At 43.0% G+C, this 17,229-nt stretch overlaps 1 protein-coding gene across 1 annotated transcript; it reads right to left on the bottom strand.

Moving 5' to 3' along the window:
* Nucleotides 1-97: 97 nt before the first annotated feature.
* On the bottom strand, nt 98-14,268 carry erbb3b (erb-b2 receptor tyrosine kinase 3b). Its single transcript, XM_070840377.1, has 28 exons — nt 14,146-14,268; nt 11,916-12,070; nt 11,651-11,837; nt 10,797-10,922; nt 10,624-10,686; nt 10,339-10,457; nt 7,779-7,920; nt 7,447-7,560; nt 7,250-7,367; nt 7,091-7,164; nt 6,850-6,940; nt 5,950-6,152; nt 5,566-5,698; nt 5,371-5,464; nt 4,936-5,093; nt 4,769-4,825; nt 4,075-4,216; nt 3,854-3,973; nt 3,642-3,740; nt 3,352-3,537; nt 3,084-3,239; nt 2,885-2,960; nt 2,604-2,750; nt 2,430-2,527; nt 2,171-2,347; nt 2,001-2,072; nt 1,411-1,702; nt 98-1,249 (listed from the first exon to the last, which is right to left on the bottom strand). Exons 1-28 carry the CDS (start codon nt 14,222-14,224, stop codon nt 324-326), a joined length of 4,404 nt encoding a protein of 1,467 aa, XP_070696478.1. The 5' UTR covers nt 14,225-14,268; the 3' UTR covers nt 98-323.
* Between the last annotated feature and the right edge of the window lie 2,961 nt (nt 14,269-17,229).

The raw sequence follows: 17,229 nt of genomic DNA, 5'->3' as shown, positions 1-17,229 counted from the left end.
AGTGTAAAACAAAAACTGCTCTACACAAATCAATGACACAAGTTGTTTGATATTTGCAAAATAATTGTATTTATTCACTTACATAACAATTCGCGCTGCAACACACTGTACAAAAAGACTGCTCTACAGAAATAGGCACAGTTTTCAGGTAAACTTTATATGCCTGTTTTCAACTCAGGAACTGCTCACGATACACTAATCTGTCAAAGTTTGTAGGATGCTGAAAAAAAAAAAGCTGGAAAACATTAGAAAACTACCCACATATTATGACAGGAACTAAAGCAACTGCCACTGTTGCTGTGTCTCAGTCCCAGTCCACATTATTAGGTACGTACAGCATCTGGCTTGAGGAACAGTCTGCTGTGCCAGTAGTCCGGGTTGTCAAATGATGTGTTGCTGCCAGGCTCCCCCATGCCAGCGCACACCTTGATGTATCCCCCGATCCCCGCACACCTGCCACTGGCCGTCTCCTCAGGAACAACCCTCCCCTTCACAGGGACGTTCTGGTAGTCTGCCTGCTCCCACCTGCTGGGCACCACTCCAAGTCTGGTCATCTCCTCATACTCCTCCACCTTGTCTGGCCCAGCTGTGAGCACATCTGGCCTGGGCATGACCGTACCACTGAGATTCCCCTGAAATGTGGGTTGTTTATTTGTGTTGTGGTACTTCTCCTCTTCCTCTTCCTCCTCAGGCTCTTTTTTCAGCACCTCCGCTATTTGGCCTGTTTCCTCTGTCTCTGCTGCACTCTTTGCAGATGTTTGACTCCCACGTCTCTCCAATGCCGGATCCTCTCCTTCTGTAGAGTCAGATCGCCTGATATCCATGTATTCATACCTGCCTACCCCTTGGGCTGCCTCTCCTTGGTCCTCCACAGTCTTGATCCCACAATCGGAGTCCCCAGTGAGCTGATGCTTTTCTGTGGAGTCTCTTTGCTCTGCAACACGTCCCTCACAGTCCTCATGTACTTGCTTACTCCTTGCAGCCTCAACTGGTGTCAGAGTTTCCAGAAGTGCTGTGTCCTCCACAGGTGACGGAGCCATGAAGGTTGGAGAGGGTAAAGGTGAGGATTTACAGCAAAGTGCCACAGAAGGGATGTGATCTGCCTGTGATAAAACGCCGCTGGTCAAGCAAGGAGGAGCATCAGACTCTTTGCTCATTATTTCGTACTCCTGGGAGGTATTTGTCACCACAAGAGGCAGGTTGTTTTTGAGTCTTGAATTTCTTGGCCCAGTATTAGAGACTCTACAGACTGTGAGACAAAATGTGTACAAGAAAGAAGATCAGGGGAAGAAAGCCTTGATTATGGATTGCTTATGCTGTATTTTGTCACTTATTTTCAAAAGGCAACAAAACAATCAAGAAAATTAGACAATAAGTCAACATGCTCCCATCTTAGTGCTGGTAATTTACCTCTCTCTGGAGTTACAGGTGACCCAGCCAGGACATAGCCATAGTGGTCCACCTCTTCCTCTTCCTCTGCCGTCCACACCTTATTCGAGGATGAACTTGATGCTGATGAGAGTTTCCTCTGCTGGCTGATGGCTGTGCGAGGATGACCCCTCTCTGAGCCAAACCTGGGCCTGTGAAGACCCCCACACCGAAATCCTTCCTCACGTGGCTCTGCCTCTCTGCCGCTCCCCCTGAACTCTGACCTCTCGGGAAGCGTCTGCACTGAGCTCAGTCGAGACCTCTGAAGCCACAACTGAAAGAGAAAAGCAGAGACCTGGACTGATGCCTTGAAATAAATCCTGTTATTATTTTTAAAGGAGACCAGGGGGACCAGAATGACACATTTTAATGTGTCTAACTTTAGTGCCAGGTCATAAAAAAGGATTTTAATCAGGCTATTGGCAAAGTGTAGTAATAATGTTGATTAAAGTTGTTGGGAGTTACAACTAAATATATCTGCTCTATCATCTGTGCACTGCAACAGCGTTAGTTTTACAAGGTGGGAATGTGTTTTTTCCATGCATTTGTGTGATTTTGTCCATCTGAATCACCTGGCGAATACTGTCCACAGGGCTGGGGGTCATTGGCAGATATCCAACAGGCCCGACCTGAGAGGTGCCACTCTACAAATCAAGGAAGAAATCGTGTTATGTGATTCCTTTGCCTGTGATCCAGTCAAGGTGGTCCTAAAATGTATAAAATCTAAAATGTATATCAATACCCTGTATGAATTAATCCGTGAACGTGACAGACTCCAAGATGGAGAGTGTTGGAGAGGAGGAGTAGCCAAACCATCCTCCAGTCCCTCCTCGTCTTGGTCGTCCAAATCTGCCTCCAGAAGTCCTCGCTCTGATTCTCTTCGATGGATTTCTCCCGAGGTGGTTTCTGCTCCCTCCAACTACAGAGTAACATTGGAGTTTAAGTTCTATGTAAACGGCCAGAGGGCACAGCTGTAGAATAAATGACGATAGTGGCCTCACCTTGATGACAAGATATCTATGTGGGTCTCTTGCCATGCGAGTAAAGTCACTGGCCAGCTCTTTGAAGGTCGGCCTTACATTTTCATCAATCATCCAGCCTAAACAGACGAAGAAAACAATTCAGATGATGTTTTTGTGTGCTTGTGCGTACTGGTGTGATATTGTCCAACTCACATTTAACCATCACCATGTAGACGTCTATGGTACAGATGTGGGGCTGTGACAGCCGTTCGCCCTTCTCCAACAGGCTCGGCACCTCCTGTGGCTGCACGGATGTGTACGGCTCCGCCCCAAATGACATCATCTCCCACACTGTCACCCCTGTCCGGGAAGAGAGACGCCACATTTGAATACTGTCCCTGCCAAAATTCTCAGAGGGCAACTTTCAAGAGAAAAGTTTGCATGCAGACAATTTATAACACTACACACACTCACACAAACACACAGCCCCTCACCGTAACTCCACACATCACTTTGATGAGTGTATCTTCGAAACAAGATGCTTTCAAGTGCCATCCATTTTATGGGCGTCTGGATTAAGAGACAAATTGCAGACAACATATACAGACTGATTTCATTAATGGAAGAGCCGGCAAAAACCTCTTAACTGTAACTTAAGAATTCAAAGTGTATCTCAAATGGAGTCATAACAACCTTGGTGTCAGTGTAGACGTATTTCTTGTCATCTGGATAAAGGAGATCTGCTACGCTGTAGTCTGAGATCTGGACCTGGTAGTCGTTCTTCAGCAGGATGTTGCGGGCAGCGAGGTTCCTGTGAACCATGCAGTGCTCCTCCAGGTAGTACATACCCTGAGATACAAACACACACACACACACACAGTATAACCTTCACATACTCTGACAGCTTATTCATAACATTTGGTTGCTCAAAAGAATCTATAAAGAATCAAGCTGCACTCACTTTGGCAATCTGCACACACCAGTTGAGCAGGCGCTGGGGGTCCAGGCAGTTCTTGTGGTGCCTGATGTGCTCCAGTAAGGAACCCTGTGAACTCAGCTGGGTCACCAGTTGCAGACTGGAACCTGGACAGATGCCCAGCAGCCTCACGATGTAGGGATGGTCCAGGCTGCCCATGGACAGCATATGCTATACAGAGAGTGTCAAACACTTTATTCAGTTTTTGACAGTTTTACAATGATATTTCCTATGATCCTGAGGTATGTCTCACTATGATGAGCTCTGATTCTCACATCAGTGATCTCAGTGAAGGTCTGTCGGCCTGAGCTGTCCTGGATGATCTTAATGGCCACAGGTATCTTCACTGTCTCTCCCTCTGGAGTCCAGAAACCCTTAAACACAGTTAAATGTACAGCAGCAGTCACATGCGTTAAGAAATCTTACATGAATGATAATGAACAGATAATCAGTGGATGTCCACAATGACAAAGAGGTTAATAAATACCTTGTGAACTGTGCCAAAAACTCCCGAGCCAAGGGCTTTGATTTTTTTCAGCTCCGAAGGCCTCAGGATGCGGGCATGAACCTTGGTACCTTTCTCTCCGGGACCCAGTGGCTCAAAGCTCTGCAAGAATCATTCCCAGATATTTTTTTTCCTCTCTGAAAACAAATACAAGTAGGCAGCTGATGGAATCTCGTGGGGTTGGACTGTCTCTGAAGTCTCACCTCTCCGCTCTCCAGGTACCTCCTCATGGCTCTCTTGCGCCGGATGGCCAGGCCTCGGTGGTATAGCACGCCCAGGAAAAACAACACCAGGCAGAAAATCAAGCCAGCCGGGACACCGAGGGCTATGCCTGTGATCTGACCACTGCAGAAAGAAGCAGAGAAAGATGCTGTTAGCAGGCTCTCAATAATGACTCCAAAGGTCATAGGTGTGGATAAGCACACTAGCTGGCAGTGCTCAAATGAGACATGTGAGCTATAGCACAGAAAACCCATTAGGGAAAAACATTAAAGCTGTGGATACAAGCATAGGGGTTGCAGAAGTTGAGCTTATCACCCTGCTCTGTTGGACAGACAAGATGGAAGAGACGGACAGAAGCAAAAAGGTAATTTCATCTATATGATTTGTCTTTCATAGGTTTTTTTATTTATAGTTACAGTATATGTCCAGTTTCAGTTTGTATTTTCAATATGTTTTGATGAAATTTCAGAGTAAAGGTAATGTCTCAAAACAAAATGAGAGGTTCAGGTGCGCAGTTTGTGACGTTGCAAGGTGTAGCACTTTTTCTAAATGTTTTCTCAGAAGCAGCTTCATTTGGATAATTGCCATCGCTATCCCCTGTATGTAGTGAGTTGCGGATAGGTCACACATATTGAAGTGTAGTGTTATATTAACCAGCAGATGGTGAACACTCACCTACTAACTGCCAGTCTGACTGCCTCTAAACAATCATTAACTCCTGGGCCTGAGCAACTGTGACACATAAACACATCATTATTGTCAGCATTTATTGTTTTAATTATTGTTACACATCTATGGATGGAAATGTGAAAATATACACATGTATATGAGTTAAATCTCACCCTTGTGTGCAGTTGGGGTGACATGCTTCACATTGACCCTCCTTGTTAGGGTATTTGAAGATCAGTCCCCTCTGACCATCATTCACTCCAGTTGGACAAGAGGACATGCAGTAAGGACCGTTGCGAAGGTTGGCACACGCCACACACTTGTCCGCACCCTACCAAAGACAAAGAGGGTGGGAAAAAATGTGGGTGAAGTTGAGACAGAGTGAGGCATCGTAACCTGCAATAAACGAGACATAGTGCAAGAAAGCTCATAGCTTGATTCAAGTAGAGAGAAAATGTAAAACATGACCAGATTGAGAATGCAATAAGACAAAATAATAGTGTGGCAGAGTCATATCCCCCCAAAATAGTAAGAGTGGGTAGCCAGATGCAAGTGAGAAGTCCTACAAAGGTATCGGGCAACAGTATACCATCAAAGGAAGTAATTACCAGTCCAGTGCAGCTGGCTTTCCCACTCTGAGGCTTACACTCTGGATGACAGGCAACACACTCGCCATCAGGCCCTGCAAATTCCCTTGGAGATCTGGAGACACAGAAATAGAAAAAATATATAGTTAGGTACAATCAATTAATTCCAAACACAACTAACATCAACAATATCAACACACACATGGATCTACTGACCCAGTGTAAAAATTACAGCTGCCCACACATGTGTTATCTCTGCTGTAGTTCCTACAGGACAGACACTGGTCGGGTCCTGGGCCCCAGCAGCCTGCGTCCGAACACAGCCGGTCACACACATGGCCTTCTGCAACTGCACACACAACCATGAAGAAAAGCATCAGGAACCTGCTGCATTTATGCAACAATAATTTTTACACTTCATCCAAACTAATCAACCAACCTAAAATTGACATCTAGAAAACAATTACGGGGAATTTTCTGACCATAGCATATGTAATATATTGATGTATATAGTATAGCTAAAAGAATAGCAACAGATAGCATATCCAGAGTTTCATTTGGATAATAGAGGAGTTTTTTTTTGCCAACCCCCGAGCTCACCACACTCTGCCAGTGGCCTGTTGCTGTTGAGGTTGTTGACTTGAAATCTGCTGCCTCTGAAGAGCTGTGACCAGTTTACCGTGTGGTGGTAACACAGGTTGGCGTTCTGACTGATGTACACACTGCCATCACTGATCTCCCGGAGAGAGCGCAGACCCAGTGACGTAAGAGTGGGGATACGCATCACCATCAGAGAAAAACGCCTTTGGTTAGAAGGTCAGAGGAAACAGACAAGAGGAAAAAAGAGAGAAAGAAAAACATTCAAGTCAGAGAGGTTTTAAATAGAGCAAATGTCAAAGAATTACTCAAAATGTGTAACACTGGTTTATATCTGCAGATTATGTTTCAGTGCTGAGGTAAATGGCATGCTGCAACTTTGGTGTCTGCGTTATATAGAGATCACACACACAGACAGACAGTCCATACCTGTTCACAGCTGTGAAGCATGGACAGATAAGAGAGAGGTTAGAAAGTGTCAACATGAGGCACAGGGGCTTCGTCACGAGGTGTTAATATAGAGAGCAGCAGAGAAAACTGTTCAGACAGGTAGGAGGGTAGGGAGTGTGTGAGAGAGCAGTGATGACACATGGTTATGCAACACACTTAACATGTAACACAGATAGACATGAGTTTAGGCAAGAACACATCAGAAAGCATCAGAACCAGCCTGAATAAAGCAGGTGCTTCGGGCCCAACAGCCATCAGATTCACCCTCTGTTCATTTTTCTGTTAAATATTAAATTACAATGACTTGACTACTATTAAAACATCTGCTTTTTCATTATGAAAGAAAATCTTGTTAACAGTATTACTTGTTTGACCAGGTTATTTCATCTTTAGGGCGGATCAGCTCCCACTGCTAATAAGCATGCACATCATTAGTAATCTCACAAGCCTTACTTGTAGAGTGACCTCCCTTGAATTGTTGTAAGACTCGAAAAAACAGACAGATCATTCAGTTCTTTGGGCCACGACTGGATGTTTAGGATATCTGACAATAAAACACAGAGGTAATATTCAAATTTTGTCAGGGAATCAATATAAACGTTGCTGGTTTGCTTTGGAAAACAGTTGAAAGTATCATACAGTAGTAGGTGTGCTATAACATGCAGAATCATTACCAAGCTTCACGATACAAAACCTGTAATTTCTCTGACGGTGCGGAACACTTCCAGCTTTTTGGCATCCAGGGGCGGGATGTTTTTAAAGTCATCGCTATAAGGAATAAAAACACAGATTATGAACAAGCCGACTGCACTGCACTGTACTCTCAGATGCTTCAGGTAGGGCAGACCATTACCCAAGAATCCCTGTGACCAGGAAGTGAAGACTTCCCTGGATCTTGGTGCAGTTGATGAAGCTGTCGATGTTGCTGGAGTCCACGGTCTGCCTGTGTTCAGCACCTGTGCCTTCACACACTACACGAATGACCAAACACCATCATTAGCTGTCAAATAAAGTCAGTGTGAGAAGTGGAAACTACGTATAAGTGTCAACCTTTTGGGCAGAGTCCACTGCAGAGCTCACACTGTCTCTGGCCTTCTCTCTCCACCTCCATCTTATCTGGAGGGCAAACGCTCACGCAGGAGCTACCGTCCACTACGAAATGGGCTACGAGGAGACAGAAAAGAAAGACTCTGTTGATAAAGTTGAGGAGAAATGGAAGATTTACTGGAAATGTTTAAGATCCACCATTATGTCAGGTCTTAAACCATTATCTCCTGTGTTACAGTGTTGAGAACCATTATGACACAGGTTTAGTATTTTTGACATTGCACTGTAAATAAGAAGACAATATGTATCCAAACACACAAACACAGGGCACTCACTGGGGCACTGGGAGACACAGATGGATCCGTACTGGTACTTGGCGTTAGGGTTGGTCTCCATCTGAAACGTCTGCTTGTTATAGATCAAAGTCTGAGGACACTGAGGCACACAGGCTCCAGAGTCGTTGAAATGACGGCATGCCTACACAGTACAAACACACATACACAGATAATTTGAACAATCGCTTTATAAAAACTAATGACTGAAAACCATATGTCAAACTTGTGGTTGCTATTCAAGCGCCGTATTTGCAAGTTTTGCAATTTTTTTTCAAATGACCGCTCTAAACGATTTCTTACTGCTGAAAGTCAAATATCTTAACAACTACAGTGCAGATTATCGTTAAATCTTGCACAGATCTTTAGCAGATTTTAGCAGGCTAGAAGTTCAAGTTCCTTCAAAGCACTGCTGTACCTACAACCCCTGGCAAAAATTATCTCGGAGGATGTTCATTCAGTTGTTTAATTTTGTAGAAAAAAAGCAGATCACAGACATGACACAAAACTAAAGTGGAATGGAATCATGAAAAAAACAAACAACAAAAGAACACTTCAACACACCACTAGTACTTTGTTGCACCACCTCTGGCTTTTATAACAGCTTGCAGTCTCAGAGGCATGGACTTAATGAGTGACAAACAGTACTCTTCATCAATCTGGCTCCAACTTTCTCTGATTGCTTTTGCCAGATCAGCTTTGCAGGTTGGAGCCTTATCATGGACCATTTTCTTCAACTTCCACCACAGATTTTCAATTGGATTGAGATCTGGACTATTTGCAGGCCATGACATTGACCTTATGTGTCTTTCTTCAAGGAATGTTTTCACAGTTTTTGCTCTATGGCAAGATGCATTATCCTGAAAAATGATTTCATCATCCCCAAACGCCCTTTCAATTGATGGGATAAGAAAAGTGTCCAAAATGTCAATGTAAACTTGTGCATTTATTGAAGATGTAATGACAGCCATCTCCCCAGTGCCTTTACCTGACATGCAGCCCCATATCATCAATGACTCAATCATCAATTTGCATGTTTTCATCAGGCAGTCGTCTTCATAAATCTCATTGGAACAGCACCAAATAAACGTTCCAGCATCATCACCTTGCCCAATGCAGATTTGCGATTCATCACTGAATATGACTTTCATCCAGTCATCCACAGTCCACGATTGCTTTTCCTTAGCCCATTGTAACCTTGTTTTTTTCTGTTTAGGTGTTTCGTTTAGCTTTCCTGTATGTAAATCTCATTTCCTTTAGGCGGTTTCTTACAGTTCGGTCACAGATGTTGACTCCAGTTTCCTCCCATTTGTTCCTCATTTGTTTTGCTGTGCATTTTCTGTTTTCAAGACATGTTGCTTTGAGTTTTCTGTCTTGACGCTTTGATGTCTTCCTTGGTCTACCAGTATGCTTGCCTTTAACAACCTTCCCATGTTGTTTGTACTTGGTCCAGATTTTAGACACAGCTGTGAACAACCAACATCTTTTGCAACATTGCGTGATGATTTACCTTCTTCAAGAAGTTTGATAATCCTCTCCTTTGTTTCAATTGACATCTCTTGTGTTGGAGCCATGATTCATGTCAGTCCACTTGGTGCAACAGCTCTCCAAGGTGTGATCACTCCTGTTTAACTGCAGACTAATGAGCAGATCTAATCTGATGCAGGTGTTAGTTTTGGGAATGGAAATTTACAGGGTGATTCCATAATTTTCCTCAGAACTGAATGATTCCATAATTTTTTCCTTCTACTTGGTCTAAAAATATAACTGTTACTGACTACCACGTCTTTTTTTCTTGATTTCTTTTAGTGTTTCTTGAAGCCAGAAAGTTGCCATTTGAAATGACTTTAGTTTTGTGTCATGTCTGTGATCAGCTTTTTTTCTACAAAATTAAACAACCGAATGAACATCCTCCGAGACTGGTGATTCCATAATTTTTGCCAGGGGTTGTAGTACAGCCTCACTGCTGCTAGCATGACTGTAGACTCTTAGTCTTGTTTGCCCTCCAGGCACCAGGGAGTTTAAAGTCAGCCACCATGAACTACTGAATTCACAAGCAATGTTGTTAGAAAATAAAACCCAGAAGACAAAAAATAAGCGTTTGGCAGATGACTTAAATGTCAAAAAAAGAGTGTTGAAAACAGTTTGGAAGCTCAACTGTATTAGCATACAGTCATAACATAGCAAAATTGAATGTGGGTTGACAATCCACAGTGAGCAAGTTTCAAGTGTCTGTAAGGGGATTTCCACACCGTACTAACAGACAGTATTAATGTAATAAAAACCAGTAGCTGCCTGCAAGATGGAAATTAAACCCAAAGGGCTGGGATGGTTTGAAATTGGGTAAAATCCTTAAAAACTTTCATGACTTTCATGCATGTATATTACAATAGAGTCAAATGTTACTGGAAGCACAGAAGTGAAAGTATGACGCATTGTAATTTTTCCATAAAGGAGACAAAGCAGAAAATAGGCCTTGATTTTATTTCACCTTCTTACTGAAGGATGAAAAGCCTACAGTATGATGTCTGTTATGGTAGAGAGGCAAAGATGGAGCACTTACAAAACAGTCCACGTCCAGAGGGCCTTTACATCCCGCTGCACACTCTATGTGACAGCAGTCCCTGGGGCTCGTGCCAAAACAACGGCCATTACACTGTGGCGCGCACACCGTCTTAGTCACTGAAACACACAGAAGAGACGGGTTGAACGAAGGTCACCAATGTGCATGTGTGTGTGTTGTGTTGTGTGTTGTGCATTTCGCTCTGTCTCTGCTCGTTTCTGCAGAAGAAAGCAGATCGTGAAGAGATGACTGACGAAAAGGGAAACTGAACAATTGGGCACTCACAGATCTGACATTGGTCCTTATTTGGCCCCCAGCAGTAATCTCCACAAGATTTGTGGCACGGGCCTGGGGGAGAGAGAAAGGCAGAAAGAGACAGAAAGACAGGCAGCACTCATAAATAAGCGACAATGGAGATAAACTGGAGATGTATGAAATAGGATTATCTCAACACTGACCCCTCTCTCCATTGTACTGGATGTCAATTGGAGCACTGTTGTCCCTGATTATGTCTTGCCAGAAGATCCAGGGGCCATAACTCAGGTACTTGTTATTGATAATCTGCACTCCTCCCTCCAGAATCTCTGTGAAGTGATGGACGAGACATTATGAAAAGCAACAGAGAGAGAGCAGACAGGATATCCTTTAGCAGATGTTACACTAACTCTTTAGAATGCAGCCCACAAATTACAGTGTAAATATTTTGAACATACTGGGTAAAATATGAAATATTCACTAGCTGCATGGTGGTAGGCACAACGGAGGAAATATGGGCAATAAAAGGATAACACATTCAATATGTTCTAGCTGTCCAATTACACGTGAGGTCTTGTCGCTTCAGTATTGATGTGTTCCTTGACACATGTCACTGTAGGAAAAGCACAGGAGTAAATGATAAAATTAACAATGGCTGAATTGCATTTAGCTGCTTTGATTTCAGGGTCCTGTATGCTGACTCATTGTCACACTGTCTGGTTTACTGGAACAGCTGAATAGAAGAGGCCGTCGTTAATGTGTTAAGGTCATTTGTCTCTTTGCTTTTCCTGCTATGATGAGTCAAAATGTCTGCTGTGAAAGAGGCCTCTTAGATTGACCTTGTTTAACGTGATCTTCTTGGATATCAGAGATTTTCCAAATGGAGGAGAGGAGGCTAAAGCCCCCTGTGCCACAATCACCTCTAGTTATTATGCTACTTAAGAAGACATCAGATGCCTTTGTTTAAATTGCTGTGGATGCCTTAAATCTCAGACAGGCACATCTTATACTTTACATACAGGACATCTTTTGCCTGTGCTTCTGTTTTCTCATTAACCTGTCAGATTTGCGAGCCCCAGCTGCCGCAGGCCGTTGGAGCCATCCTTGGGATAGTTGAAGAAGACAGAGAGAGCGAAACGTCTTTCATAAAGACTGTTTCCTCGGATTACCCGGAGCTGCCCTAGAGGAATCTCCTGAAAGTGGTTCATAGCGATGAGGACATAGCCAGTCACCTCACGGATTGTCTGGAGAGAAAAAAGAGGAGCACTCTTACAGCGTGTACATACAAATCAGTTGGTTTACGAGAAATGGAGGGTTTTTACCTTGAGGAAGGAGAAGTCCCAGTTGCTCTCAATCTGAGTGATCTCCAGGTTTCCCATGATGATCTCACAGCCATTGTACCGGTCCTTAGTCAGGTTGTACTGATTCTCCTGAGACCCTGTGGAGCTCAGTCCGTTCTGTGTACCAGGACACACCACTGACACGCACAGGGAAGAAAGCAATTACTTTAGTTTTAGTTTAGTTTCAAAACAAGGGGTTTTTCGAGGGGTGATTTATGGGACAGCGAAGACAATTGTGGCTCATTGTGCAACTTTCACTTGCTGTACTACAGGTGTAAGGACCATGCCAGTGGTTTGCATGTTAAGCCTATTTACTACAGATGTAACTTACATCATAGCTAACTAATTTGTAAGTTATGTCCGTGGTTTTTGGATGTATTTTCCTGATTTTTCCAATTACTTCATTTTTGTTATTGTCCAGGGGGTTTTTTGGTTCTGTTCATGTCACTTGAGAGACATTTGAAACTTGTGCGTGTTGTGCAATCCATCATAGTGAACATCAATTCTGTATTATGTTTTGTCAGTGTTACACTGTCATTGTGATGCTATGCACTGCATCACAGTGCTGTGATAATGTGATTTGGACAAGATTAGACCAGACTGTGCAGTACAAAATTGAAGCAATTTTTAAGAGTCTGTTCTTGATTTATTTTAATACCATATGAGAAATGAATGGAAACCAATGGCAGCTTCATTGGTTGAGAAAGAACAACAAAAACAGAGCATGCAATTGAATATGACAAAAAGTAGATCATACATTTAACTCTAACCACTTGCAGCTAAAGAGCGAAAACACCCAAAATATTTAGTATGTTCCTGTAAAAGAGAACAAATGGAGAATATTTTAATGCTAGGGTTTTATTTTTTCTGCAGTTGTTATGGGTTTGGTGATTCTTCCTGATGCTGTGTGTGCTGATGTGTTGGCTGCAGAGTTTGATGTGAAGCAGAGTGAAACAGGCAGGCTGTAACCGTGGTACATGGAGCAGTCCAGGCCTGGGGCTGATGGACTGGAGGCCGAGGGTCGAGGGAGCAGGGCTTTTACCAGACAAAGTGCCTCATTGTCATAAAGCTATAAATGTGGACAGTGTGTCCCAGTGAGTGAAGAGTGATGCAGTGACAGACAGTGCTTCTGTGTGTGTGCATGTGCGTAAGTGTGTGTCTGAGGGGTCTGCGTTGCTGAGATCATACCAACAGACAATGGGCCATGTGTGAGTAGCACATTCTGGCAGAGAGAAGGGAAATATCGGGAACGGAAAGAGACATACACACCATCTCGTACTGACCAACAAAAACTGTGGCACATGCCCTTTATGTGCAAAGCTGAGGCACCTGCAACAGTCAACACAAGTCACTCTTCCTGTCTTCATTGGCAACTTGCAGAGGTATAAACCAGACTCATCCAGCTACAGTAAAATGATGTTGATTTGAGGCTTGTTGCATCCATTTTAATGTAAAAGATTGGAGAGTTATCGACAGATAACTGCAGCATAATTCATATCTTCACACACTCATTCATGTACACTTGGTTGTCTCGAGTAAACATACGCACAGAATAGAAATTGAACTCTATTCAGCTGACATTTGCATGATAATTCTGACTATTAGAGCAACTTAAACTGCAGCCCACCTGCATAACTCAAGCAATCAAACATCCTCTTAAAAAGAAAATGAGCGATTGTCCTTAAGTGCCAAAACAAAAACAATCAGCTGCAGATTGCACAAATCAGCATGACCTGTTGACATCAGTAGCCTTTTACAACTGGGATCATTGCCACATAGTCAATTTAGTCTCCACTAGGACATTAATGTTGCTGCCATTCATCACTAGCAGTAGTATAAAGTGGTGATATATTGCACAATTAAGGGCCTTGATTAGAGCCCAGTAATAACAGTAAAAAAAAAAGAGAGCACAGTAAGTACTGTGTGATCTGACACAGAGGAAAGAAGAGTTTATGGAATGTCTTAACCACTGACAAGTCTAGATAACATCCATGTTAATCAATCTGTTCTATTCTATTCTATTGCACAACATACCATGTGACCTTTCAAAGCAGGCACATGCTGAGGGGCGGCTGCAAACAGGTGAATCCAAACAAGGAAAGTAAAACAATAATAATTAACTGGTTAATGTCTCTTACTGTATCTGAATTATTGAAATTAATGCAACCAAAGCAGGACAAAGTTTTATAAATGGAGGAATAAATTCACTTACCTTCATGGGTTTGTGATGATGCAGTTCGTAGCCTCCAGGATAATGTCACACACAGTAACAAGACTCGCCACTGGATCATGTTGATGTCGAATCTATTTAGTGAGATATTATCATGTCACACAGGTTTAGGTAGTCCTCCGAAAAGCCAGTGCTGTGTAGGAAAGTGTGGATGTACAAAAACAAGGACGGAAAAATGTGTAGCAAACCAAAAATTATCCGATCTCCACGCTCTGTAGTGTAAGAGGGGGGAAAAATCCAACTCCTTTTTTTTTTTAAACTTCGCAAAAAACATTCGTGATGAGAGCGAAAATTGCAAAACTGAAAACAAGCGGCGAACAAGTGGCAGTTTATTTTGACGCTGGGTTTTCCCTCCCAGAGAGGTAAATGTGATTGGCCAGGAGCCCGATTGATTCACCAATCAGAGGCGGGTCCGTCATTTTTTTTTTTTTGCGCGCTGGAGCTTCCATTGTTGCACTGAGCATCCAAAGGAGTAAACGCCTGTTAGATTTAGATAGAATATCTAATACGACATGTAAACTGTTTTTTTTCTCCCCCAACGAACACATTAGGTCTTCATAGAAAAGATAGAGCTGAATGACATAGAAAAGAATGAATCATTAGACTGACACATTTACCTTTAGTGCCTCTAACAAGCAGCTTCTGATATATGAAAAATAAATGCTTGTGATCTAAAGCTCTCGCATGTGCCGCAGTGTGAACACCATGTACCCTACGTGTCCCTGTATGTGCAGTTATTTTGGTTTCATGTTGTCAGCTGCTGCATGTGGAAGCCCTGCTGTGGTCTCCCAGTCAGCACCCAGTGCTGTGAGTGGCTGCACTGTTTTCCCTGTAAAGAGCAGTATTGTCCCCACAGCCCTGTCAACTGGTTAATCACCTCTTTGATGCGTATGGAGCGGCCTGTCACAATGGACACATTGTCAGATGGTCAAGTGACTTCTGAACCCAAAACAAGAACATGCTTAATTTGAGAAAATGGCCTCAGAGCAGGCGAGATTCCTGAACATGAAGCTGTGAGGGAAAAGAGGAGGGACTCACGAATGGATGGATGGATGTAACTGCTTCTGACAGATGCGCTGTTAATCTTATTTTGTGTGAGTGACACATAGCCAAACAGTTGCTGTTTGTTTGGGAGCATCCATATGTGGGAATTCAAATGATAGAGAGACTATTCAGTGATCATTATTATCAATTTTCAATGTAAATGTGACTCTATATCTGAAATCTATCTCGCTAATAAAAGCCACCAAATGAAAGAAAAGAAAACGAGGCATTTTATTGTAACGTATTTTTTAGAATGCATTAATTATTTGTGCATCAGCTCAAACCATTAAGTGAAACACTTAACTGTCCTCTTTCAGTATTCTGTCCAGCAGGAGGAGACAGAGTCTGAGGATCGGTGATCAGCGCTGCTGCAGGGCCTGTGGGAGGGGGTCTCTCAGACAGTGTTTGCACCTACATGACTGTTTTTGCATTTTTATTCTTTGATCCATGAATTTAGCTACAAACTCTAATCTGTTCTAATAAAATGAGATTTGTCCATTTGCCTACTGAATGATTGAAAACTTAACAGAGAAACATTACTCAGTAAGCTGGAACTAACAACATGAGTCAGTATTTGTAGTTAATCACGTGTGATTTTTGTTCACTCCAGTTCAGCAAAATAGTAGAAAATCAGAGGTGTTTGGTGATTATTTGTCACATTGTCAGGAGGGTTTCTTGGTTGGAAGGTCCACAGTGGCTTCAGTCAAGGCTAATGATGATGATTTTCTGATGGTTTGTGCAGGTTTCTGGTTTCTGGCGGTTTCACAACACCACTGTGGTGTCAGCCTCAGTGTCAGCCCTGGTGGCCCTGTCCCTTCCAAGGCGAGCTGTGGGGGTGACTGCTGTGGCCTTTTGCAGTTGCCACTCCCTTCAGAGATTGATGAATTGATTGTGGGGCTGCTGCCAGTGTGTCTGTGCCCTGGGTGAAGGCGTCCCGGTTACGGGTGGGAATCCCAGCTATGGCATCCGCCCTGGGGCTACTATTGTAGCCGTCCTGCAGGGGGCCCTGGGGGCTGGTGGCCCTGGGAGCAGCTCTGACCCACATACTGCTGTCACACCCCTGGAGACACAGCAGCACTCTCCCCTATGTGGACCTCTGATTGGCTCAGACGAAATGACTCTCTGTGGAGTGCAGCAATTCCACAGGGAAACTACCTGATTGTGCCAAACTTCTCTTGATGGCTGCAGTTAGGAAAGGCCAAAAGAGAAAACCGACAAAGATCCATGTTCTTCCCACCTACCCGACCTGCTCTTTCCCTGCCCATGTCCACCAGTGCATGTTCAATAACAAATGTGCTGTTCATTACTCTGGCTTCAATCAATCTTGGCAACTGGTGCTATGAACATTTGCTGAGTTTAAATGAATCCCGGGGTCAGAATCTTGACCAGGTTTACTGTCCTATTCTGCTTAAAAATGTGTTTTGCTTATAGTTACTTCACTTGGATGTTTAACCTGTGTAGAATGATGTGTGAGTTTGACACTTGAGGCTGTTTTCACATTAATCTGTTGCTCTGTGTTCACCTTAAATTCGAGTTTAATTCATGTATGCACAAACATTAATTCGTAACATCACAGCTTGTTTGAAAGCCAAACATGGTCCAACAGGCAGCATTCACATGTGTGATGAGGAAACTTGAACAGACACAGAATGGACTCAGCGAAGTAGGAACCATTTTGTGTCGAGTGGTTAAAATTTTGAAATTAACAATATTTCCACATACTGTATATGTTTTTTTTCATTGAGGCAGTAGTGGGTGTTATTAGAATTTTCTTTCTAACTATATCAGACATAAAGCATTATCACAGAAATTAAGCACAATCTTACTACTGAGGAACCAAATTATGACCACAGTGTGTGCAATAAAAATCAGCGAGGCAATGCAAAGTTGTGTTTTTGTCTTTTTATTGATTGATCGATGTAGTGCCAGGAATCACTCAACACTTTTGCACCAGGTTGTGTTGTAATTATTTCCTCCTCTTGATAATATTCCTCTAAATTATATAAATCCGTTTCCAGTTTG

Source organism: Pempheris klunzingeri, chromosome 11, assembly GCF_042242105.1.
Source record: "Pempheris klunzingeri isolate RE-2024b chromosome 11, fPemKlu1.hap1, whole genome shotgun sequence".
Classification (NCBI taxonomy): domain Eukaryota; kingdom Metazoa; phylum Chordata; class Actinopteri; order Acropomatiformes; family Pempheridae; genus Pempheris; species Pempheris klunzingeri.
Note: the sequence above shows the minus strand (reverse complement) of the source record. Positions and strands in the feature narration are given on the sequence as shown.

What these genes read in the sequence shown, in the direction of transcription:
- erbb3b (XM_070840377.1), bottom strand. Translation starts at nt 14,224, where the DNA reads ATGATCCAGTGGCGAGTCTTGTTACTGTGTGTGACATTATCCTGGAGG. An exon ending in CCAGTACAATGGAGAGAGGG is followed by an intron (nt 10,687 to 10,796) that starts GTCAGTGTTGAG and finishes TCTCTCCCCCAG; the next exon opens with GCCCGTGCCACAAATCTTGT. An exon ending in GTCAGACTGGCAGTTAGTAG is followed by an intron (nt 4,217 to 4,768) that starts GTGAGTGTTCAC and finishes TTCTTTCTGCAG; the next exon opens with TGGTCAGATCACAGGCATAG.